General features: G+C 35.6%; 1 protein-coding gene across 2 annotated transcripts; it reads left to right on the top strand.

Annotated features, from left to right (window-relative positions):
* The first annotated feature begins 1477 nt into the window (after window positions 1-1477).
* Window positions 1478-26730, top strand: LOC144437533 (GDP-D-glycero-alpha-D-manno-heptose dehydrogenase-like). 2 transcript variants are annotated; one of them, XM_078126480.1, is made up of 3 exons: window positions 1478-1655; window positions 1861-1993; window positions 20916-26730. In XM_078126480.1, exon 3 carries the CDS (start codon window positions 20934-20936, stop codon window positions 21981-21983), a length of 1050 nt encoding a protein of 349 aa, XP_077982606.1. In that variant the 5' UTR covers window positions 1478-1655; window positions 1861-1993; window positions 20916-20933; the 3' UTR covers window positions 21984-26730. The 2 variants fall into 2 exon arrangements, with proteins under 2 accessions (XP_077982606.1, XP_077982605.1); XM_078126479.1 differs by having other exon boundaries at window positions 1478-1719.
* The last annotated feature ends 22 nt before the right edge of the window (window positions 26731-26752 follow it).

The following is a 26752-nucleotide window of genomic DNA, read 5'->3' as shown; positions in this document are numbered from 1 at the left end:
GACTGTCGACAGTCGCTCGCGCCTTTTTTCCCTACGTTTTATCTAAACTCCGGTCCGGCGCAACACTAGTAATAGTATAATCGCAAACTGATTTCGAGGGCCGTATTGCTCGGGCCTTCGGCCCTCGATCTCGGGCCTTCGGCCCTCGATATCAGTCTGCGATTAGACTAGTGTTGCGTCGGATCGGAGTTTAATAGATAAAACTTTGGGGGAAAAAGGCGCGAGCGACTGTCGACAGTCTATGTGTGTGCATGTATGTATGTATGTATGTATGTATGTATGTATGTATGTATGTATGTATGTATGTATGTATGTATGTATGTATGTATGTATGTATGTATGTATGTATGTATGTATGTATGTATGTATGTATGTATGTATGTATGTATGTATAAATGATGTCATTGTTAAAATATGAAGATGATGCTGATGACGATGATGATGATGATGATGATGATGATGATGATGATGATGATGATGATGATGATGGTGGTGGTGGTGGTGGTGGTGGTGGTGGTGGTGGTGGTGGTGGTGATGATGATTTAGTTTTGAATGTCACAGAGAACACGGACAGTGATACATGTACTGACTCAAGTAGTAACATTGAGTCAGATTAACTGACACTGATAATGGCAATACTGAAGGTGATGATGATGATGATGATGGTGATGACAATATCAGGTAATTTTGCAAGTGACCAGATCAGACAGAGTATGCACAACATGGAAAGCACGTTTTAGATACTAACTAGATTGTGTGTGATTATAAGAGAAATGTAACTAGCCTTTCTTTTACTGTTTGTCACTTTATATGTACAAATATTACTTTTATTTCTAATACAGAGTCAAAATCATTTAATTTGTATGTATACATGTGATGGGAATATTGATTAACTTTCAGTATATGCAGTTGTCGTGGGGAGGGGTATGTTTTACAAAATGGAACAAAGGAGAGGGTCACTTTTTGCAAACGCAGAATGGGGGGGGGGGGTGTAATTCCCCCCCCCCCTGTACATACTGAAGGCTCCCTTAGGCCTGTTAGCTACCACCAGGTGCCCTGAAATATAATGCTCATAATTTGAACAAAATTAAACATCAGGAGCAGGTGACAACACCAATCTGATTAAAATCCGATGTAGATGTCGGCTAATCGCGATTTCATTGTTATTTTTTACCTTCTATATTTTGCCTGAATTGACCTTCTTGGTACATGTTTACATTGACCAGGCTAAAAAATGTAAAGATGTACCAAGGTCAATTCAGGCAAAATAACGAAGGTAAAATAGGAATGAACGATTAGCCGACATCTACATCGGATTTTAATCAGATTGGTGAAAACACAAGCCACACACCATGTATCATGCATCACATGAAGGTTGGTTATGTGACGAATTTGTCAGACGTTCTTAAGTTACTCATGCGCAATGGTAACATCGTGTAATAACCTTTGACCTATTTGCACATGTCTGTGGAACCGGTTCCGTCTCCGTCTTTACTAAAGCGAGACAACGCTGAACGCGGGTGTACCCTACCCCGGTTTATAAAGACTTCCGGAACTATGGCAATTTCGTCCTACATAGTATAAATTTGGTCAATCCGTGGTTTTTATGACAGATGAGACGACATTCCAAGCTTGTCTTCACCCGGGGCCTTCACGTACGTACTCTATCTGCTAGTAGTAGTACCGGTGGTCACGTGTGACAGTCCGAAAAATCATTAGGTAAGACCGACCCGTATTGGTTGCTTTCATAACTAACGTATGCAAATTAATGGCCACAATAGAGACATTTTCACGTGTGTATGGATTACGTAGCTTTATAGCCGTGGTTTTATCTATCCATTCTTGTTGTAACCATCATAGGGCGGGGAGCAGTACACGGCCGGCCACGTCTAGACGAATCCGAAGAAGCAACACACCATACAGTGCATAGCAGATCTAGAAAGGTCCATTGACCGGAAAAAATACGAACACTTCATCGTCGTTTGAATAGTTGGTAAGTATAAACCGTAGAGGTATACCATTGATGATTTTTCGAACAAACAATTAGACATACTCTGGTAAACAGTGAAAATTAATTGATTTTCTGTTTCGTAGCATGATCATGTTTCTGTCGTTGCTACTAGTAACACCAATATTTGAAGAAAAAAGCAACATTTATCTTTGTGATAGGTATTGCAATAGGTAACTATATAATATTTCTTCGTTAGTGAAAAAAAGAAGATTTTTTAAAATACATATCAGCTCTGTAATGCATTAAATAATGCAGCAATATACTCACATATTAATGTCAATCTCGTTTTAACAAAAAAATAAGGGAAAAATCAGTCATGATGGGTGGTGGACTTGTAATTTGTGTGTTAACAGATTTAGAAACACCAGAAAAGGATTTTTTGTTCTGTTTGATAAGGTTGCTCAGTAACCATGTACTAGTATACAGTATGCTATCACTATGTCAGTGAGTAAGGTGCTGGTATGCATCACACCAGTTGGCTGTTACTGTCATGAACTGTACATGTGGGTGTTACATAACACATTATGACTCTCAGGAAAGATAATGCAAGTCATCCAGCCCTGACCTCATCATGCTAGTCCTGCTTGTATCTACCTGACGACTGTGGCCCATTCATGCCTGGCCGTAGCATTGACCTTTCACACTTAGAATTATCCACAATCATCAGAGATGGTACCTAGAATATATCTTTACTCCTCATTTTTTTCCAGCAAGAATTTAGGACATTATGGAATGGGTGAACAATAGCTAGACATGTGTGTTCAAGAGAGGTGGTTTGTTTGAGGAAAGAGAATAAGGTTTTAAGACTCCAGTGGGTAAACTTATTTTTATTATCTGTATAGAGTTGACACTTTTCTGACATGAATACATGATCTTTTGTAGAAAGGGATAATGTCAATAATGACAGGGAACAGATGGTACCAGGGATACCGTTTATCTTTGACTATTATGTACATGTGTACATGACCAACCCCTTACCTTCAACAATCTTTTTTGTGCTTGGTCAGTGTAATAGTATGTGTGCTTTTGTAACTCTTAGTAATTTCTGGAGATAGAGATAGTCATGTGACTGTCACATGATAGTTTTGAAAAATGACTGAAATGCATCATTCTTTAAGGATATCCAGCTGTGGAAGTTCAATTGTTGTGTTGATGATTGGTATGCAAATTTTGTTAAAATGTGATTTTCAGTGAAAACTCCAAAATTGCTGAGCTAAGGCGTGAAAAAAAAAATTGTGTGGTTTCGATTACATTCAATTTCAAAATAGTTGGGATAGGTAGATTTTGTATTTAATTTTTAATTTTTTTTTTGTATGCGAGTGTCTAATTCAGATAGTTATGTTTTCTGTTAATTTCTATATGGTCTCTGTGTTGTTTATTTCTTCCTGTCAGATGTACAGCCATTACAGATTGGAAGAATAGTTTTATATTGTCTTTTAACGTTGATGTCAGTTTCCGCATCCACTATTTCTTGCAAGACTTCACGATTTTCAGGATTTTTTTTTCTTTTCTGGAATATGTAAAAAAAAAAGAGTTTAGGGTCGGGGTTGGATATCCGGAACCAAACAACTTTTTTTATTTTTGCCTAATTAACTACAAGATGATCAGAATTCCAGATATTCAAATTCAAGTTGGTTTTAAAATTTTTTAATTTTGATTAATTCCTGAAATAGTTAATACATGTATCTGGTGGGCATGTAACCAAAGGGTGGCAGTGACTCTTAAGAGCACGTGTAAGGAGTGGAAGTATTCTATAATGGGAACAAAAATGGCATCAACAAAATAAACTGCTTGTGCAAAAAAGAAAATAATTTTGAGTAAATTGAATGCATACATGTACATTGTACATGTACGTTGCTCCAATTTGTTTGTATATTCTTACTATCTACAAACAGTTTGACTATCAAATAGGTGTTTGTGTTCATGATGCAATAGTAAACTACATACATGTACCACCACATTTCAAGGTTATTTTTGTATAGAAGTCATTGTCATATCAACAGATGGTAATTCAAGCGGGATTCTCCATGTACCTCGTAGATACTGTAAACCTGCATATTTTCATGACTAGAAAATTTTGCGATTTTATAGTCTTCATGTAGTTCACAAAGATTAATTTTCACTAATAACCATATTGGTACATTGCATTATGCAGAAATATATATTTTTGCTACTACTTATTTTCGCTTTTTTGTTTTGTAGCGAAATTAGCGAAAATAAATTACATCAAACAACATTTTGTACAATGACAGACTGACACCCAGGTACAGGGATTTTGTACAATGACAGACTGACACCCAGGTACAGGGATTTTGTACAATGACAGATTGACACCCAGGTACAGGGATTTTGTATAATGACAAACTGACACCCAGGTACAAGGATTTTGTACAATGACAAACTGACACCCAGGTACAGGGATTTTGTATAATGACAGACTGACACCCAGGTACAGGGATTTTGTACAATGACAGACTGACACCCAGGTACAGGGATTTTGTACAATGACAAACTGACACCCAGGTACAGGGATTTTGTATAATGACAAACTGACATCCAGGTACAGGGATTTTCATGATCAAACTTGTTCACCAATAGCTCATGGTAATGGTTTGCAATCTGAGTATTTACACTGTGAATTCTTCAAATGCTTGTTTTGATTGACAAGTGAAATATCAAATGTCAAGGAGTTTGAAATACAATAAATTCTGTTTAAAGTAGAATGTCTAAAATTCTCAGTTTTAAAATTTAAAGGAACTGCACTGTTTGGCTTTATTGCCAAATATATAGATAAGATGTGGAATGTTCTAGAATAATCTCAAACTTGAGCCTGTATGTGTTAAGGTGTTAGTTTTGTGGTCAGTGGAGATAGACTTGTCAAAAAAACTGATTATTGTCTGGTCGAAACCTACTACTAGAGTCCTACTTGCAGACGGTGCACAGGTCTAGATTACTGACATGGCCCTCAACACCATCCTGCAAAGAGCAATGTACCAATCCTATCTCAAGTGTTGGAGCAAAATGCATCCGCACCAATAACCGAGGAATTACATACCCACTGATCAAATATGAGCAATCGATCGAATATGTACTCATTTTACATCTCTTTGACGATAGTAGTCCGGCATAAGATCCAAAAAAGTGTCGAAATCAGGACTTTTCCAGAGCCACGGTGTGGTAAAATGACTAAATAGTTCATTTATTGCTAATAATATTTAACCACAGGGTGCATTAATTCTTTAGTTACCAGCATTTCTGGTAAACCTGGGTTTCACGGCTGGCTCTTCGCAGGACGGAGAAGGAAGGGACGACTTACTCCATAAGCAAGCAGGACTAGTATAAACCATGGACAGTGGAGAACTCTCTATATGTGTATGCATAAACAAAGCATACCAATATGTAAAAGCACTCCATGAACAATGTTAATATAAAAGCACTCGATGAATGAGGTATATAAACATCATATCCTCCTGTCTGTAGTGCTAGCTGAAATGCTTTACTTCCATTGTTGTAGTAGTAGTAGTAGTACAGTAGTATCCCTTGTGACATGCCCATTCACACGCCATGAGTTGGCACATTTCTTATGACCTTTGACCCCATAGATTTACATCACAGGGTCAATATCCTGAGGAAGCTACTACACTGTAATCTGACCTACACATGTACTAAACATCATTTGGAGTCTGCTTTTAGACTATTTCAGTAATTTTCCAGTAGAAGACAGATTTATTTTTTTAATCTGGATTTTAGAAGTATTCATTATGAATGAATTTATAGCAATTTGAATTCATAAATTTTTTTTTTTTAAGGGTGTAGATCTCAAGAGTAAATTAATGAGCAGCCAGACTGTCTTAGTTAAGAGAATCTAAGTTAAAAAAATTGTTCAGGAACACTGGTAGAATTTTAGTCTTGTAATAAAGACAATTTTTACAAAGTCTGGATAAATGTCATGTATTGAATGAAATGAATGTGCATGATAATGAGTAACTATGGGGTTGGGGGAGAGGGGAGGTAGGGGTTGGGGGAGATGGGAGGTGGGGTTGGGGGGAGCGGGAAGGGTAGTGATGGAAAACTTTGAAGTCATGCTTTTCTTTTGTTTAAACTTAGTATTAGAGAATGAGAGCGCACCTGTAAAGTTTATTGATTAATGGAGAATGTCATTGAGTTGTTACAGCAAATGATTACAAAGACTATTCAGTAAGTGATGGGACAGAAAATTCAATTGTTTGTTGAAGTAATTGTTCTGAATGTCGATTTTCCATGGCTAAAACTTTTTGAGTGACTGAGATGACATATGCTTAGTGGGTCTCTTCTTCAGTCGGTTTTACAATCCAAAAATTTGAATTATAATGATAACAAGAGTTTTAGTTAGCTGATATCTGCAATCAAACCTGCAGGTGAGTATTTTTCATCAATGATGGAAAGCTAAAGACATTTTGATGTAAAATTCTGAGTTACTTTATAGACAAAAGACTAATGCCATAAGATGACATACATGTACATGTATGTACATGTAGTGGTTTTTTTTTTTTGCTAAGGCGGTGTAGTTAAGTAAAGTCTGTCTGGGTGCCCAAGGCATTCTACCTGGCGCTTGCATACCAGTGCTTTTTTTGCTAAGGGCGGTACATTAGGTAAAATCTGCCTGGGATCCCGGTTTAGTAGATGAAATCTACCAGGTTTAGTAGATGAAATCTACCAGGGTCCCCATGTCATTTTACCAGGGTTCCATACCAGTGTTTTTGCTAAGGCCTAATAGTATACAAAAAAATTGTTTGGTTCCAGTTACCCGACCCCACCTAGTTTTTCCCTGCCGACCCTAAACATTTTTTTAAAAATATTCAGGAAAAAATTTATAAAACTGCGAAAATTGTGAAGTCTCGCAAGAAATAATGGATGTGGAAACTGGCCAGGCATCAACTTGAAAAGACAATATAAAACTGTTCTTCCAATCGGTAATGGCTGTCGGAACCACAAAATTTTTTTTTGTTACGCCTAGTACACATAGTACTGCTATGCAAAGCAAGCTATCAGCAAATTAGTAGATTTTTTTTAGCTGAATACACGCAAAAGCTTTTTTCTGGGGAAATAAATGTTGCTATGCTAACATACTTTACAAGTTGTGTGTATATTGATATGAAGCTGTTGTAAAAGATGTAAACCACAGTTGCACTGAATATGACAGACTGACTTTATGAGTTATTTACCAGAAGTGTCTAGTTTCCCCTTGTAAATGGGACATGTAGGTTAATTAAAGGGATAGGTCTACATGTATGTAGGCGTTAACTGATTAAAAGTAGATACTATAGTGGTGACCAATTCTCTGAACAGCAAAATAAATATAAACAACATTATACCATGCACAAGTCTGTGTCATGACGTCGCGTCTACGTCACTAGATCTGCTGTGTTCGAAATACCGGTATGCGTTAAAACGTTCAAAATTGCCATTACTTTCCCCACTTTTTCTTTGATCAAATAATCAATCAATCAATCCAATTTCTGTAGCCCCGATTTCCAGAGCAGTGTTCTCTTCAGTAGCACTGAGCAGCTAAAGCACACCATATGCTTTTGTGAACAAATATTACGGATGTTTGATATTACTAGTGCTGGTATAAATGTTATTCTTCAATATTTTTCTTCATTCATTCAGTCGGAAATTACTTGTGACCTAATGAGTTGCTAGATGAGTAGTGATAAAGGCCCCTTACATGTACATGTAGGACACTCGTATTTCTGAGGCTAAATGAAAGACAGATATTGGGGAATAACATCTAAATATATGAAGGTAAAAACAAAGGAAATTTAGCTATATTATTACATCAGATTTTAATCAGATTCATATTTGCTGGATATCATGAGATTCCAGACAGCAATCATTATTCAGATGAAAAAAACAGTAAATTTAAATTCAAAAAGTCTTAAGCAGATTTTAATCAAATTGTTTCCATGACAGGTCTTTATAATAATAATAATAATAATAATAATAATAATATTTATAGAGCGCTGAACAAAATTAAAAAGGTGAAAGGAATACTGAAAAGGGATAAAAGTTAAAAAAAACCTTCAAAGTCCCACAAGTTCAAAGTTCAAAGATAAAAGTAGCAACCAATGAAACAAATTAAAACTAGGCATACACCTTCTTAAAAAGATGAGTCTCCAGTTTTCGTTTAAAAATGTCAATAGAGTTACAAAGTCTAAGTTATGTTGGCAAACAATTCCAGAATTTAGGAGCAGCATGTGAAAAGGCACGTTGACCGTAACTTCGGCGTAAGACTTGGTGTTAGCTGACATGGAATCATTTCGATTATAACATGTTCATTGTTGTTATCTCAGGTTCAATGTAGCTCAGAAATATTCAAGATCAAAGCCTGAACTTGAATTTTTCTCAGTTATACATGTACATGTGTATTATACTGCCCGGGTAAAAACACAAAAGAATAATTATTAACAGCTTAAACCTTGTTCCCACATCAGGGGGTGTCCGTACTCAACTGATACCATCGCAATGTGACATGCAGAATAGTATGCACTAGTGCCTGTAAGAGTACTTAATATAGCATAGGGGTGTATTCATTGGATGAATTGCATAGTTTTTTGTCTTCATGTAATTGATACATTTTGTTTGTCTTTCAAATTGTTTTTATTCAGATTGAAAGTGTCATTAAGCTTTTGTTTATTTTGATTGTTTTGTGGTGAAAGTATAGAATAGAATTAATTGAATGTGGGTAAAACCGCAAAGAATGAGGAAGGATTGACGTTCCCATGTCAGGGGGTGTTTGTACTCAACTGTTACCAATTCAATAGTCAGTTTATCAAAGTCATTAATCTTGTTTCTAGCAGGGATTATGTGTTTGTGCACAAAAAACAAACTACAAGGTATGAGAAACAGGATAAATTGGACTGTTGAATTATGGATGAGGTTGTTAGTGTTTTCATTTATACAGGGAGAACAAGGGAATGTGGGAACATTTGCATAGATTTGTACACCTCAATGTGTATGCATATAATGTATCATCTCAGTAATTGCAACAGGGGATAAATTTAGTAAAAATTACATAGATGTTTATATCTTGTACAGCATACGGTTAATTTGTGTAGGGAGGCTGAGTTTGGAAATCTTGCATAAATTCCTTAATCATATATCATAGTTCTGTTGATGGAGAACCAGAAAGGAGGGGGGGGGGGATCTAATAAAAGGTGCACAGATTTCCATACTGTGTGCTATCAATAGTATCATTTTAGTGGGAAGAATATCAACTCTAGTAATGAGAAAAGATTGAATTTCTTACCTCGATAGCAGTGTGCCGTCTCATAATACCATATTTTGTTGTGAGTCAAAATGAGAAAAACTGGCATTTCTTGTGAGTCACCACATACATGTAGTAAGAGATATGGGAACAACAAATTCTGGTGCATCACTAGAAATTGTGTGCATCAGTGGTGCGTCCAATTGGCTTAGCAGGCACACTGCTCAATATTCGTATGAAAAGTTTGGGGGAGAACCCTGGCAACAGACGAAAATTTTGTGAAAGTTGCATAGATTTCCATATGTTAAATTTACACCTTAATTTGATTGCAACCCAGGGGCAGCACCCAGCAACAAAGGGTTGGGGTTTATATTGTGGTAGACGTTGTGTAGATGTGTTTATCATTGTATATTTACTCACAATTTTGGGTGGGAAGCAAGGTGAAAACCCTGGGGAAATTCAGAGCTAGATTTTAACTACTTTAATACTACCCTGTCACTAAAGCACAAATTGTGGGAACACTTTTCGAATCCCATTACAAAATATTGAGAGACTTGCCTGATCTATTGATATATCTATTTTCGTAGTTAGGTGATACATTTCATGACACCATGCAAGGCTAAGGTACTGACACATATACATAGACTCAAGTGTTTGTTATGGATGGTTACACATCATCCAACAATCAATGGTCAGCATCATTAGTCTAGGTTGCATGTGACGGACTCATGTTCTGTTGCATGTGACCTACATGTACATGTAGTGCAGGTGTGTTCAAAAATCCAATACGTTGGACGTAGTAGTGTGAGTGATTAGAGAAGGGGGGAATAGAACACATCATTAAAGTTGACTAAGGGCACATTTTCTATACTCCTGCCTAAAGCTTTTTTGGGATTAAGTAAATGTGAAATAATGACAATTCAGTGAAACCAGTAGACTGTACAAAAAAATGTACTTGTACATGAGGGCCATGAATATGGATGAGTTTTGTAAGTGTGGATCCAAACTGTCTTGAAGAACTTGAGGGTAGATTTTATTGAAATTTCTTGTAATACCTATTCAGAAAAGGATACATGTACATGTTGTACAAAACATTGTATGGACTTGCTTGGATATTAGTTTGCCATGGTATAGTACACATTACATAACTGTCTGTCTTGAGGATATCCAATTAAATATTGTTGTCATGACATACTGCTCAACCTGTTCAAATGGAAACGGTTCAACAAAAAACTGGATGGACTAATACATGTAAATGGGTCAGTGATTTGCAAATATTGTGTTAGTGGGTGGGTCACTGTGAACATCAAAGTAGAATTTCATTGTTTAATAGTACAATACATACATACACCATTCTGGAGGTTGTTAAAAAAGACATGTGAGAAGTTTTACTGTCAGGTCAAAGGCACAAGGGCGAGTGCCACATGCCTCATAAATTAAGTAGAATTTGCCTCTTGTTGAAGCTCGTAACCCATTTTTAGTTCCCATACCATTTTGAAATACCTAGAATGCTTTGAGATGTTCAACTAAAATTGAGTTCAGTACCCTGTTAACCTTATACAGGGAGTTCACTTTCCAGTTTTGTTTTCACGAACCTGTAGGGTCTATAATCATCCAGGAGTAATTGTTCGATCCCACAATAGTGGCGGACATTTACTTAGTTCAACCCTTGGGCTACCAAACACAGTAAGTAGAACAACAACAATGGAATCCTTTATATAAAGCTAAGAAGAAGAAAATAATGTGGTTCACGTTATTCAAAAAAACATTTCTTTTTGCTTGTACATGTAGTGTGTACTTTTAAAAAGCCCATGTGTCCGTCGTAGTAGTAGTAATAAAATTTGCACATTGACAAGCACTTGTAATAAATTGGATACTTCATTCACACTCAATAAGTTATTGATTGATTGATTGATTGATATTCAATAAGTATGATATGGGGGGGGGGGGGGTGTAACTCCATGGTAACATTACGGGGAGGCTCCTCACAAACATTGAAACCCAATGTGTTGTGATGCCAATTTTATGCAAAAAGTACACCCTTTCTGATACCACATTGCATTTTAATTAGTAAAAGCCAGGGCTCCCAGGGGAAGCCAGCCCTAGATCTAGAGTGGCAATGAACGATGGGAATACAGAAGTGTTGAAGGTAGATACACCAGGTTGAAATGCTTCCAGTGTTGACTGTATAGTCTCTGTTAATTAATGCCAGTTTTAATTCACCCGACCCTTTCTCATAACACCACCTCATGAAAAGTATACCCTTTCTGATACCAACCAGCATACAAAACGACCCTTTTCACGCGGACCCTCCCCGTATTGCTGTCTATGGGAGATGCCCCCCCCCCCCCCTTCCGGAATGTTCCCATCTGGAACTAAGTCATATGAGGATATTCTTCCATAATGGAGTTAATACAGGTGTTGGTTAGTCATTATATATTTAGCATGGAATTCATTGCCAGTAACTTGCATTTGATGTCACCAGCTTATTATTTTGGTTTTGGAATTCAGTAACATAACTGGCAAACTTAGTAGATGTTATACATACATGTAGATGCATACATACATATACATGTATGTACATGTATACTTATTTCAGTAGCATAGACATTACATGATATACATACAAATGAATTATATTTGAGGTACCAGTATTGTGTACATAGTGAAAGGGATAATTGTGTCACATGTAGCTTTGACATTTTCTACAATAATGTGTGTGATGGTGCATGAAGATAGACGTATGTGTACCAAAAGTATTTTATATATTGGTAGACATCAGCAGTGTTTGTTTGTACAGCGAATGAATTATATTGTGTAGTTTACAGTGTAGGTCACAATACTATGGGGATAATACTATAGTATTTATGTCCACAATAGCATATTGACTTCAAAGGGTAAATATCATAGACTGCGTAAGGGATGATTATACAATGTCACACTTAAATGAGTGAACTTACATTAAAAGTTCATTTAAAAAAGGGAGGTCTGGCATCGATGCAATTGCTGAACTTCATTTTCACACATCTAACCACATTTCGAAAACTTCGACAGCTTCCGTATTAATAGACTGAGATGTTGATAAGTTGATTGAAATTTATTTCTAATGTGTGAAAAAATAACACATAAACTATACAGTTGTAATGCAATGCCACTGGCACTAAAAAAAAATAATAATGATAAAAATGGATGTTAGTATGCTCAACTGCATTTTAACACCATTGGAACTTTTTTCCCCTTATTAAAAAGTAATGTGATATGGAAATTAGCACTTAGTAATAAAAGTAAATAAAACAATAACTATATGTACATGTAGATGGCGGAGATAGAATTTAGAAACAAAGAGAGTACTATTTCCGTTGAAATTAAACATGTTTAAGGATGAGATGCAGGTTCGTTGGTGAATTTTGGCCTTTTTTTTTTTTTTGCTCATTATGAAGCTTCATGGTATGTGCCATCATTTGGTTAAAAGATTTTTTGAAAATCGTTCATTTTTTCCATTAATAAATTCAAAATGAAAAAACTCTAACGCTATATGTGTTTTATATGGTTTCATTCCTGAATGTTTATGTACAAAGATTTGCATACATAAAGAAGATTGACAGAAACGTTGATTACAGAAGAGTGTCTTTTCATATGCAAATGAGCCATAGCTAGTAGGCCTCTGTGCAATGACTGACGTGACATTATCTCTTAGCTGTGTTGTTGTACAAAACCAATCAAACTCGGTAAATTTGGTTATAACCAATAAAAAGTAAAAAAATACCTCCTTTGAACCTGGACTTATGCACGTTGATTTTGACCAGTGCATCGGCTAAAAACGTTACAGTGAAGCGGCCTACACTGCACTACAGCCGCACAGTCGCTTGTAAACTGTTACTCCTTTCCTAAATGGTACTTACAAGTCACATACAACACGTAGGGGGAGAGGGGGGGGGGTGTCGGACATTGCTACCGATTTCATAAGAATATCGTCAATCCCTATAATAACGTCATTGTTCTGTATTAGGACCGTTATAGACAAGAATAAAACCATTTAGGAAAGGAATAACAGTTTACAAGCGACTGTGACTACACTAGTCTACAGCCTTCAAGTGTACCCGACGCGACGGCGATGTATTAGATGACGGTTTTCAAGTACCATGCATGTAAAAAAAAACCATACAAATCTCGAATATCTAACAGTATTGCAGGCTAATTGTTTTAGCCGATCGAAAAAAATTGATGTTTACAAAAATAAAACGATTTAATCAACACGTTGGCGCATCGAAAATGAACCATGCTATCTTCGAGACTTGAGAGTTCACGTCAGATGCGTGACATTGCATCGGCGATTTCCGGGTATTACATTTCTGTTTCTGTAAGATTCACAGAACGTGGCCGTAGACTAGCTTTGAACTTTCGCGTTGGTGGATTTTGACAACGTCCTCTTCACATACTATATTATATTATTAGGGTTAAGGTCCTATAAATTGAGTGTGGCAACCACACTCTAACGATCGGCTTATCACGGCTCGATCCTTCGTGAACTTTCGAGACACGTCGACACCGAGTCACATGTACTGTAGTAGTATACGTGCGTTGCGTTGTTTATTTGCGTCTACGATGACGCTGTCTGAACGTAAACGGCAAAGAATTTGGCACCGAGCGATCCTCAAGGCTATTAAAGTTATAAAACGGAGATTTTGAAGGTACAAGTAGTTTAAATAAATGAGGTAATGTCTACTACGACTCCGAGTATCATAAAACGTCACTCGCAGTGGAAGAAAAACTGTTGACGTGAGTTCAAGTACCATTATTTATACCGTAGTTTTGTAACACTCCTTACAATTTGTATAACATTCCCGATGTCGTACGGTGTCGTGGTGTGGAAATTTGATTTCAGGGAAAGGATTAACTTTTTTTATTGTGTGTCTTCAACGAAACACCAACAACGTAGCAATGCCTAATACATGAGCAGGAATATGGAACTCGAATCATGCAAAACACGAACACCAACTGCGTAGAGCAAGAGCTTCGAATCCAAACCAGAAAGTATACTATGTAATGTCGAGAACGGCACGCGTACCGTATTAAAACTTAATAAAAGATTAAACCAAAGTCTCCACCCGTAGATGAATAATAGATGACTTGACACCTTTATCGCGGGAAACAAACACGTTTCTATCTGTAGCATTTCATGACCCTCCTAAAATACCCGATTTTCTTCATGTCTGCAACGTACACAACCAAATGGCAAGGATTGAGTAACATATTTGCAAGTCACAGAAAACAGCTGTTGCAATGTCTGTCGAATTTGAAAGCTTTTGTCGGGCGGAAGGAGTCCAATTGTGTTAATTAGCATTTTTCTACGTTCTTTATTTTGTATACTGTGTGAAGTTCAAAGCTATTTAACTTTGCGTCAGAACGTCCCAGCTGCGTCAAATTTGGAGACAATACTCGGAGACAGTGTGTCGAAAAAACGTTCCTCCGGATTGTTTAGTTTTTGAGGGAATCAAGAGATATTGCGTTGAGAAGTGTGAAAAGCGGTAATTTATGCAAAAAACACAAAAATACAACTTTGGATGATTATAACAAGACAATGAGAGACAAAATAAAAAATCCGGAGGAACGTTTTTTTGTTTATGTACATAGCTTTCATTTGAAGTCGAAAAGAGGACTATATTCAACTGTTTGTAAAAGTTAAATAGCTTTAAGTGAAAATCGTCAAAAAACACAGTTTTTGGGTACAGATCAATAATATGGTTAAAAATGTAAAAAATCACCACAGAAACCACAACTTCATACAAAGACTCGACATAATTAATGAAAAAAATGGTATATTTATCTTGTCTTTACTGTGAAATGTGATGGAGGAAAAATGAGCTAACGAACCTGCATCTCAACCTTAAACACGTATATACAAGAAAATGGCAGTATTTCAGTAATATGAGTAGAAAGGAAATAGATTAAATAGATTTTTAAAAAAAAAAAAAGATTTAAAAAAAAACTGAATATACATGATGTTGCGCCTCATGAATAGTAGTCTAGTTACATGTACTACACATGTAGTCATTCTCTATGTTCTCTCTCTCTCTACGTATAGTCAAACGGACAAATTCAATTGAAAATCTGGCTAAATCTCCTGCTGGGGAAAATGTGAACCGTGTATGTTTAGTAGTAATCCATCACACACTGACAGGTGGTTGTAATTGGTTACTTAGTTTAGTTCACTACTAAGTGTGACATGAGATACATTTAACAATTATTAATGATTTGTTAGGAAAGTAGCCAAAATCTTCATGAACAGGCAGAAACTGGGTCAAAATATGGTGAGATAAAATGTCGTTAGTCCAAAACAAGTTGAATAAGGTACAGGAAAAAACAAGGAAAAAAATGAGCAAGTAACCCGTATTTAATAATGTTTTGTGCAGTCATTGTGTTTAAACATCCATGCCTCATAGCAGCATTAGCAAAACAAATGCCTAGATCTTACAAGAGAAGAAAAAATAAACCCTTGCTGGTGAGAATGTCAATCTGATGTAGTGTACACGTTGCGATTTCTTTTTGGCTGTTACGTTTACTGCTGTTTGTTCTCTTGTGAGTGCTCGTTACATACATCTGACACAATACCATACATGTAGGTTTTAATGAGCTGCACGAGTGCACTGAGTGAATTAGCTCAATCAATGACAACGCGTAATGCACCAAAACATATGTGTACAGTATGGGTATGGTACTTCAGAATGCTCTGTTCAAAAATAGCACAAGCAGAGTGCAGACAAAGATTTTATCTTTATTGTTTGGTGGTTCTCTTTCTTCCAATTTCGAATGTTGAGTGTTATATTGTAAGACAGATTCTGGTTGGCTACTTGTAAATATGAGATTGGGTTCGGGAAAACCTATGACATTGTGTCAGATGTATGTAACGAGTGCTCACAAAAGAACAAATGACAGTAAACGTAACAGCCAAAAAGAAATTGTGACGTGGACACTACATCAGATTTTAATCAGATTGGTGAGAATGTGAGGAATGATCTTTGCAAACCCAGTAGCATATATAGGATGTTCATTTGATTTGATAAACAGCTTGCAGAAAAGCACAAAGAATCTTTATAGTAAAACTCGATTTTTTTTCTCAAAAGGCAAATTGAGTAACATCTCTTCATGAGGTAGACTCTGGAGAGTTTTCAGGATGTGTATTGTTAAGGTTTGTGAATGCATTTATGAGAGGAATCACTTATGTCAGAGGCACATTATTACACAGGTGGAAGTGACGGGAAGAAGTCCGGTAAAGCTACCTTATCAGAGGATTTCATGGAATCAAAGGATGAATGATGGAATATTCCCAAGGAATACCTGCTCATTCTAGAACAGTTAATTAATTTCCAGGATTTATGAACATATTTTCCATATTTACAAAATTTGCATGTGTTGCAGATATCTATTTCCCACATCTATATGTACATGTATATTTCACATATAAAAGCGAGACCAATAGTTCATTACAGGATACAAAACAACTCTTTTAACTTTAAGCCTCGAGACTCACATCAGCTTAAATCCTGCACAAAGTAAGCCATTGCAGCCTAGGAAGTTAACTCTTTGTGCAATATTTTTTAGGATCACTTTGCCCCTAACTTCTAAATTTTAGGAGCAAAATGCAGGTAAAATTCAAAACTTACATGTAGGAGCAAAATGCAGGTAAAATTCAAAAACTTACATGTAGGAGCAAAATGCAGGTAAAATTTAAAACTTTAGAACAAAGTAAAAAAAATAGACACTTAAACTTTGTAAAAGGTTAACTTTTAGATATGAAACTACAAATCTTAACATAGATACCAATACCATGTTCCGGTAAAATGCCGATAAATTTGAAATTTCACAGTTTAAATGCCAGTAAATTTAAAATGTCACCTGCTGAATGCTGGTATTTATAGAAATTTACCAGCATTGGCATATTTTTAACTGGTAAATGCCAGTAATTACCGACAACTTCCTTGGCTGCATTGTGTGTTTCCACACAACTTTTTAATTTTAGAACAAGTTGGTAACAGTGCTATTAAAAGAACCTAACGAAAATTTATATACATGTGTACAAGCAGCTGACATACATGTTTTCATATTTTTACATTTTTAAGGTCCACAGTATTCTGGAATTTTAGAGTTATAAGTTTTAGTGAGTCACTACTATTAGTTACATGTACTTCCTTTTGTGAGATAATAGTATCTTCCTGTCAAGTCTGAAATTTTTTATGGAAGTAGTGATATTGATATGCAGTGATGTAATAGCTGGAAGATGGAAGAAATAACCACTGACTGTCAGCAGAATAATTTGGCTATGAAAATTGCTGCATTTGTTTAATTAATTAAAAAAAGCAATTCTAGTAATATATGAAAGTGTTTTGAATTGTTCATTAAGTACATATACATGTATTTCAATATATGCAGTGATAATCATCACAATTCCTTCCTAAATTGACCAGTTGGCTGTTTTGTTTGGATATTAGCTCAAATCAACTTTAACAATTTCAAATGTGATTGATTGTATTACTTACATTTGTACATGTATGTGCAAGCAGAGTAACTGCAAATCACATCATAACTAGTGTGGATGACCAGACTGTGCACATGGTTTCTAACGATACCCTAACCACAACACAGTCTGGTGAAATGGCCTCAATGAGCACACTAGACTGTGCTCCCTCCTGCAGTGTTGATATAAACATGATTGTGTTGTTGCGTCCACACATGATTTAGTTTAAACAGATTGGCGGTGGAGTCCTGGTTGGACACTGGACATCGTCAAACTGGTTGTACCAAATGAATATTTAATGAGCGGTGACAACAGCCCGTTATTACTAGTGGCATGCGCTGTTGTGCTTTGCTCACTATGGGGCTGAACCATAATTAACACCTTTCGTCAGGGCCTTGACTATACTGTTAGTGTCATGAAGGTATGAATCGTAACGATACTGTATGGGAGTGGAGGTATGAATCGTAATGATACTGAATAGGAACTAGACTACATCATGACATATACATGTTTGTAATGTCATGTGCATATGAATTTACTGTATTATGTACATGTATTACTGTTACTGAATATAGGGATAAGATCTCAGACCTGATGTTTGTTTTTAATAGAAAAGTTACTATTAATATGCCCAACAAATAAGTCAGCTGCTATATGGTATTTGCTTGTATCGCAAATAACTCTTCAGACTATATAAGGGCATGTACATTGTACATGTACATGTATGTGATGTTTACTGACTCATAAGCAAGTTACGAGAGTGTACATTGAATACCCTAAATACTAGTGTAGTGCTGTAATCAAGTTTGGTAAGTACACATACGCAGTTGTCACATTTGAGAAGTGTAAGAATTCTTTTTTAATGAAATTTTTGTGACTGGATTCTTATATCTGAAATAATTGAGTAACCTGTAGTGCGACAGAGCGTCATCATTGATAAAAATGGTGTATGGCGAATGAAATGTTGATGGTTCCAAGAATCAATAGGATGCATTTATTACAATAGAGTTACTTTGGAATGGTAAATTGGAAAACGAATACAATGTTTTGATCCATCTATGGACCATTACGATGGATTACTATCGGCCTACTGTGGACCTTGATTATTGCGTGATCAAAATCCATAGTAGATGGATCGAAACGTCACATTCATTTCTAATTTACCATTCCAAAGTAACAATACGTCATGTATTCTACTGCCCTAAACATTAAATACATCAATATTCTTTTTGATTAACTGAGTTTCTGTGAATAAGATATTGACTTGTGATATGTAATTAACCATTATGGTTACAAAATTAACAAGTACAATAACAAAGAAAAATTGTACTCAACGCTGGTAATTGTCTCCTGTAACTTACTAATTACATGTCGTTGTTGCTTAATAACTATGGTGCTTCCGAGTCAATGCTTTGAGTCTGTATTTGGTAATCCACTCATCATAAGTGTTTTGACTTTTAAAAAAATAACGTGTTGTTAATTTTTGATCGAACTGATTTGGTAAAAAAAACCATCATAGATGTATTTTAGCTCCAGTAACAAAGAGACATGTCTAATTGCCACATCTGATTGATTGTCAATGCTGTCAAGCCCTCATTAGTACCTAACCAGTCAATTTTGAAGTACACTGTTTCACTAATCTAAATGAACTTTGGAGGTGTATTTTTTCTAAATTACTGTGACAAAACGCCCAAGACATTGAAGCAGTCGTGGGTATTTGTAATTACAACTACATCTACATGTATAGTATCATACTTAAAAGTGGACACGTCAGTCAGCTTTATTTTAAGGGCTGCTGTCAAAGACAGCTGGGCTGTTAGCTTAGTGGGTTTTCCACCCATCAACTTTTGTTTCCAACTTCATCCCTCAACCTTGCTTATGTATGTGCTATGATATATGTGTATATACCAGTATATCAGTTTGAGTGTGTATTTAATCATTTGAAGATGACATCTTTCTTTGTTGGTAAACCTTTTTGATATTTTTGGTCAAAAATGTGGGTTTTTTTTAGACTATTCTGAAACTACTGTTATGGTTTTGCTTTATTGTTGATGTGTATGTATCTAGTCAAGGGTTGTTAAGTAGAAGATATTGATGTCTTTCTCGTCTATATTTTTGTGAATATTTTAGGTCAAAAATGGTATTTTAGACTCTCCTGAAACCAATTCTTGTTTTGATAGTTGATGTACATATATGTGTACCTAGGCTTAATTGGAAGATGGTATCTTTTTTTCCATATTTTGTGAATTAATTAGGTTCTTAAGTGGTAATTTAATTTTGGCAGATTATGCAGTTACATGTGTTTTTGCTAAGGTTTGGGAACCCCGGTAACAGAAAGGGGGAAAGAGGTAAAACTGGTAGTGCTTCCCATGCAATGTATCATAGTTTAGGTGGGAACCCCGGTAAAATGATGTGGGAACCCCGGTAGATTTTACCTACTTACCGCCCTTAAATAAAACACTGAGTTACATGTATTCATAACATGAACATAAGCATATCTGGCAATCTTATACCCATAGCAAAAGATAGACAACAGTTTATTGCAAAGACAACAGTTAGGAAAGGTCAGTCAACTATGTGGACATCTGAAAAGAATCAAAGATAATAATGTATTAATCACCATGGGGAGATTGACATGTTGGCACAAAGAACAAATAACTCAAACCATGTGTCACAAACACATAAATACATGACATACACATACATATATTTTTTATGACTAATAGCCATGGCCTTGCCCCAGCTTAACTCCAAGTGTATGTGTACATTGTTATTGGACAAAAATGCATCAGTAATTGGTAGTCAAGTGATTGAGCATTCAAAAAAAAAATATGCATAGTAACCATTAATGCATCTATAGCAACAGTGACCATCAGTTATCACAACCAATGATCATGCTTCCTTGCAGGTTACAGCTTTTATATCGTGTGACTGACTTTACATTGTATAGTGACAAAATTGCACTTAGTTTGTGCATATGGTCACTTTAGTCACATAATGAATACTTATAAAATTTACTTTTTTTTATAAAATAGAACCTACAGAAACTACATGTATGTGTTATGAACAAATTCTCACTTCTTGTATACTGCCACAGTTTGAGACATATAACTTATATGCCATTTCTTTTTCTTGATTCTCAGATCACATATCATACAAAAATGGCACAGAATGGGACCAACGGCACGATTAATGGCACCACCAATGGCTACCATAGAGAAGAGAATGGTTTCCATGGTGAGACAAATGGTATACATCGTAATGGTTACCTCAATAATGTCCATGTCCTGGTGACTGGCGGAGCTGGATATTTAGGATCAATGCTGGTACCAATGTTGCTGCAGGAGAACTGTGAGGTGACTATTTATGATATCTTTAGGTGGGGAATTGGGCCTTTGCTACCATTGGCCGGTAATCCAAATCTTCACATCATCAAGGGGAATGTCTTAGATGAGGAGCACCTGGCACGGGTAATGCAGGGCGTTGACGCTGTCGTTCATTTGGCTGCCATCGTCGGTTATCCTGCATGTTCTAAAGAACCAGAACTCGCACAAGAGATCAATGTCGAAGGTACAAAGAATGTTGTCAAGAATCTACAGCCACACCAGAAGCTGGTTTATGCATCAACAGGCTCATGTTATGGTGCAGTAGAAGGTGTATGTACAGAAGACACCCCAATTTGTCCGCTCACATTGTATGGCAAAACTAAAGCCGAGGGAGAAGAGGCTGTTCTTGGTGTCGGTGGTGTTGGTCTTCGTCTAGCGACTGTGTTTGGCGTTGCACCACGAATGCGCCTAGATCTTCTGGTGAATGATCTCACACACAAAGCTCTCAATATTAAGCACTTCGATGTATACCAGGGTAGCTTTCGTCGCACTTTCCTGCATGTGAAAGATGCCGCTCGTAGCTTTGTCCTCGCTCTCCAAAATTACGAGAAAATGAGTGGCAAGGCTTACAACATTGGTCACGAAAGCATGAACATGACAAAAGCCGAAGTGGCTCAACAAATCCAGAGAAGCGTCAAAGGGTGTAAAATAACAGAATCCACCGATGGTGAAGACAAAGACAAGCGTGATTATGAAGTGTCTTATGAGAGAATTCGTATGTTTGGCTTTAAGTCTACTTTGAGTGTTGAAGAAGGTATAAATGAACTTCTGAAAATTCTCCCATACATGACGGAAGCCGATGTACAAAAAGCCAAAAATGTATGAGACACGGTATGCGATTAGAAATGACCAAGTATAATTATGTACTCCTCTGATAATTTGATGAAATTTACCCTTACTAGCTAGATGCACCAATAAACTAGTGTATAAGTAACAGAAAAAGTTTCTCTGCTATTAATGTGGTACTCTATATGAAATTTATATATGTGTTGTGTGTTTGTGTACCTCCTAAACTATAATATTTGGTATTATATACTCTTTCTAGTGAGTTTGAATAAGAAATTAAAGCATTTCAGCCTTTGCCATTTGTCAGTGTTCATCTATGTCAGTGTCTTCTTTGATTATGTCCTCTTACTTAACACACACTTAGCAAAATGGAGTCATTATATTGCTATTATGAAGTGTTGGTCAGAAAGGTGCAATGTCTTCCGCGGATATAAATATACCCACTGTTTCAATGATGTCAGTGGTGAGTATCAATAAAAGTGTCCGTAGACAGGATCAGGCTAAGGGAACAATAGAAAGATTTAGCTGCACATTAGAATGTGTATGCCCACAGGCATGTACTTGTGTAGGCAGACAAGTAATGATGCCAGGAGAGTTGTTTTTAGCTATACATTCAGAAGACAAACTTGTAAGATAATGGAATGTGCGTGCATGCATTTTCACATCTGTTTTAAGGCTGAAGGAACTGAGGGCAGTGGAACTCTTTTAGATTTTACCTACTTGCCACTATTCACAAAAACAATGATTTTGCTTGCTCGAAAGCTTGTATTTTTCTTGTTCCTGTCAGTTGTTAACAATTTCATATCTAAAGTTACCAAGTGGAATTCTATAGACAAAATGATGATTTCTCTCTGTCAGCAACAAAAGTCTACACCACTGACTCTTTTCAGCATCAGATGGATAAAAGAAAACATTTACAAATTTGTAATTTTATCATATTGTAAGAACTTCACATTTTTCTCAGTTATACCAACTATAGAACACTAAGGATTTGAAGTGAACAGTGTTGATATACACCAATTGCAAAAAATGTGATAATGTTTGACAATTAGGTATTATTCTCCCAAGATTTTTTCCCTGTTCAGCCAACAAATATATGCGTGATGGAGGTCACAAATATTTTCTGGCTGAATGAACTAAAATATTGGGGAATAAATTATTATACCTCCTCAAGTATTTATAGATGAAAAATTGGGGGAAATAATGGAGATTTGGAACGAAAAATTGGGGAAAATAATGGCGATTTGGAACGTTTTGACTCATATTTTGAGCACTGTAAAAAAGAGTGACATACATTGTAGATACATGTTGTCATGACATAGAACAACCAGGATATGTAATCCATATTTTGTGTTCAAAGACAATAACTTGGCTTGAGTATGGTATAATACTTATTTTCCATTTTTCATTTCCTCTCTCAATTACAGGAAAATTATTTCATCTTTCCTCTCTCAATTACAGAAAAATTATTTCATCTTTGCAGTTTATTTTATGTTAACATCGTTCATAACATGTCAAACCTTTCAGTGCTGTTTCCAAGACGATTTAAATTAAAATTAATATTGCATATTATTAAAACACAAAAAAACGTGAAGTTTCAGTATTTAAGGCATTAAATACTTTGAAGTGGAAACCCTAAAGTTTGCCGAATGTAGTGCATTTGAGTACATTTCATTTGTAGTTGTATCGACTTTTTTACTTCAACATACGTATTTTCCTACATATTAATATATATATATATATATTTATAGTGTAAAATATTCAAGGAATTGTTAATGTTTCAAAACATGTCAATTGTCGGACATGAAGTAAACATATGCAGTTCCATATTCACTTGTTTTTTGGACTTTCACCAGTTCTCATAAAATCTTGTACTTGCATGCCTCTTCACTATGAATGGTTTGACATACTTTAAGATATATGTTTGTAAAATGTTTTGTGCTTCACCAGCATGTTGCCAGCATGTAAGTAAACTAATTGAGATACAGCACAGTAAATGTAATTGATAATGTTACATAAACTGATGCTTCTGAGCAGGAAGAGTTGCAGAGCAGTGAGCAGAGACTATACAATCTATTTCTCATAACAGCAACCTTGTTCAACTATAAAACATTTTCAATGTGATGTTCTGTACTGTGGTGCAGCATTGACCCAAAAACCTGTCATCAATAGTTCTGTTTTTGTACAGTTACAATACTCTTAACACTTTGTCATTTATTATTCACATATAAAAGCCATACTTCAGCTGTTTAAATGCTAATTTTAAGAATATACTAGTAATTTTGCTCTCCAAATTGCTGGGATTAGATTAACAGTCATAACCTAGTGGAATTACAGCATTCCATTAGACCCTTGGGCTTAATAGTTCTCGAGGTGAATGTTAACGTGTAACCATTCCATTAGTTTTTTCTCTAGACAACAATTTCTCCGGGAATTTATGTACCTTGTATGTGACTTATTACTGGAAATCCTTTAATGTGCATTTCTGTATAACATATCTTTAGCTGGCTATGTCTGATGAACAGTTAAAATGCAGTAAATATACTGAGAACTGTACAACAATTTTTGGCAAATGGTCGACTATGCACAAATAGAGAAAGAAATTCAATGATATAGAGAAACAATATTTAAAGAAGACAGTATCAATACAAAGAACATGAAATTAAGGTAATGGTTATATTAAATTGTATGGAAAGATTTGAAAGCTAGTTACGATTCACTTGAAAGTTTTGCAGTCAAGAACACAAAGGATGTAAAGAGTGGCCATCTTGTGTGACCGAGTCATCATTTTGTACTAGAAGTGTATATTTTTAACCATAATCAAAACAGATACTTTATCCATGGTATTGGTATGATGTGATTCAATGTGTGTGAAACACTGATGTATTTGATCTAAAAAATGTAAGAGAACCATTCATGTTTATTATAAGTTTGCACTTATTAAATACAGTACATCCTCAGGGTCTTAGCCTCCTTAAGCGAGAATTTTTGAGTATGTGTATAATATGTCTTCGTCAATAGTAGTTAATTTTTTTTACAACAGCACTTTGAATTCTTGTAAACACTCTTACACACTCTTTACTCACTGTAATCTTGTTGTTATGGTGGCATCCACAGTAGATGGAATTTATATCTTGAGAATTATTTTAAACAGAGAAGTGTTCAGTGTTTATCTGAATAACTCTTTACAATTTACATTATACAGATATTCTGAATTCAAGATGTATGCGGCCAAGTGGTCAGCATATGGTTTGTATTTCTTTACTGTTAAAACCCTTTGTAGTTGAAAAATAAACACTATTCCATCTTATAAAGGGACAATCGTACAATGTCGCACAAGCTCAACAATCGAACATCGTTCATTTAGGTCAACCCCAGCACCATATCTCACATTAGAAGTACATTTTTATGAAATATCAACAGCTCAGTAGTAAATACAAAAGATGTCATTGTAGGAGTGGAAGTTTTCCATCAAAATTTGGTTAAAAATACGAAAATATAGTTCAGCAATCGCATTGACACTGGTCAGACCCCCTGCCCCCTAAACGAATGAATTTCGCTTATTGAATTTGTGTGGCATTGTGCAATCGTCCGAAAGTGTTTGAAGAACCAACCAAATTTTTTGTACTTTGGTGAGGGGGTCATTGTCATTGGCTTTTACTGTTGATACTGAGGGCTTCCCACCAATCGGCATTGAACTGAAATGTCAAGTTTGTAATCCTCAGATGTTTATCAATGTGGTAAAATTTGAGAGATCAGTGACTCAAGAGTAAAGGACCACATGACAAATATACTTCCAAATTTTTATCAGTATTTCTCAGATAATATCCAGATAATGCAATTATCATTGTAAAATGTCTTTTAAAATGGACTGTTTTTTTTTTGCACTTTATCATTATTTCATACGAAAGAAAACTTTTTTATCTCTTGCTATTCAAATGTATAAGAATAGTTGTATTTTTTAAAATTTCATTTCAATACAACAGTACCAGAGCTTTTGTTTTTATTATGTCAATTATTAGCTATCTCTTGAAGAATATTGATTTTCTTTATAATTGATACTTGACAAACCAGTGTAGCTGAATTTTCATTGAAATATATCTCCATAAAGTAAATTTATTATCTAGTTGCTAATGATGCCCTAGTGTTATTACCCTGGTAGTTGAGTTTTTGGTTTTCTAAGACAGACACAAACTAAAACTATTATTGCAACATGTTGATACAACAGTGATAAGCTAATAGAATGGACATTGGTTTAGAGTTCCATGAACTCGCAATGTTGTTTTGGGACTTCCAATGTTTACACATTGTTGATCACAGGGTGATTAAAATCACACAACAGAGGAACTGCTATCACCCTCTTATGTAATCTTCCACCACACTGAAGAATGATTGATTTAGTTTGTGTCTATCTTAGTAAACAAAAGGATGGATTACCAAATATGGATAGTGAAATGCAGTGAAATAGTTTTATTTCTGATGAGTGTTGTTTTTGTAAATGAGAGTTATCTTGAATCAAAAACAATGACTAAATTTAGAATTTAATGAGCATATACACAGATAATTTCATGTCTACTTTTGAACGGAGACTGTAAGTTTATAGTGTGGAAATGATGGCACTAGAAACCTGCATATTGATATAGCTACTGCGGCCCTAAGCAGTAACCAATAAATTGTTTAGAAATCCATAGATATTTACCTTTAATAAATATTTGCCTTCAGGTATATTGAATATGAAGAATGATCATGAATAAATAATTACTTGGCAACATATAAATGTTTTTTGTAGATAAATACTTTGCTGGTTT

This window comes from Glandiceps talaboti, chromosome 7 (assembly GCF_964340395.1).
Source record: "Glandiceps talaboti chromosome 7, keGlaTala1.1, whole genome shotgun sequence".
Taxonomy (NCBI): Eukaryota; Metazoa; Hemichordata; class Enteropneusta; family Spengelidae; genus Glandiceps; species Glandiceps talaboti.
The sequence above is the reverse complement of the archived record's forward strand: the minus strand, read 5'-3'. Positions and strand labels throughout refer to the sequence as shown.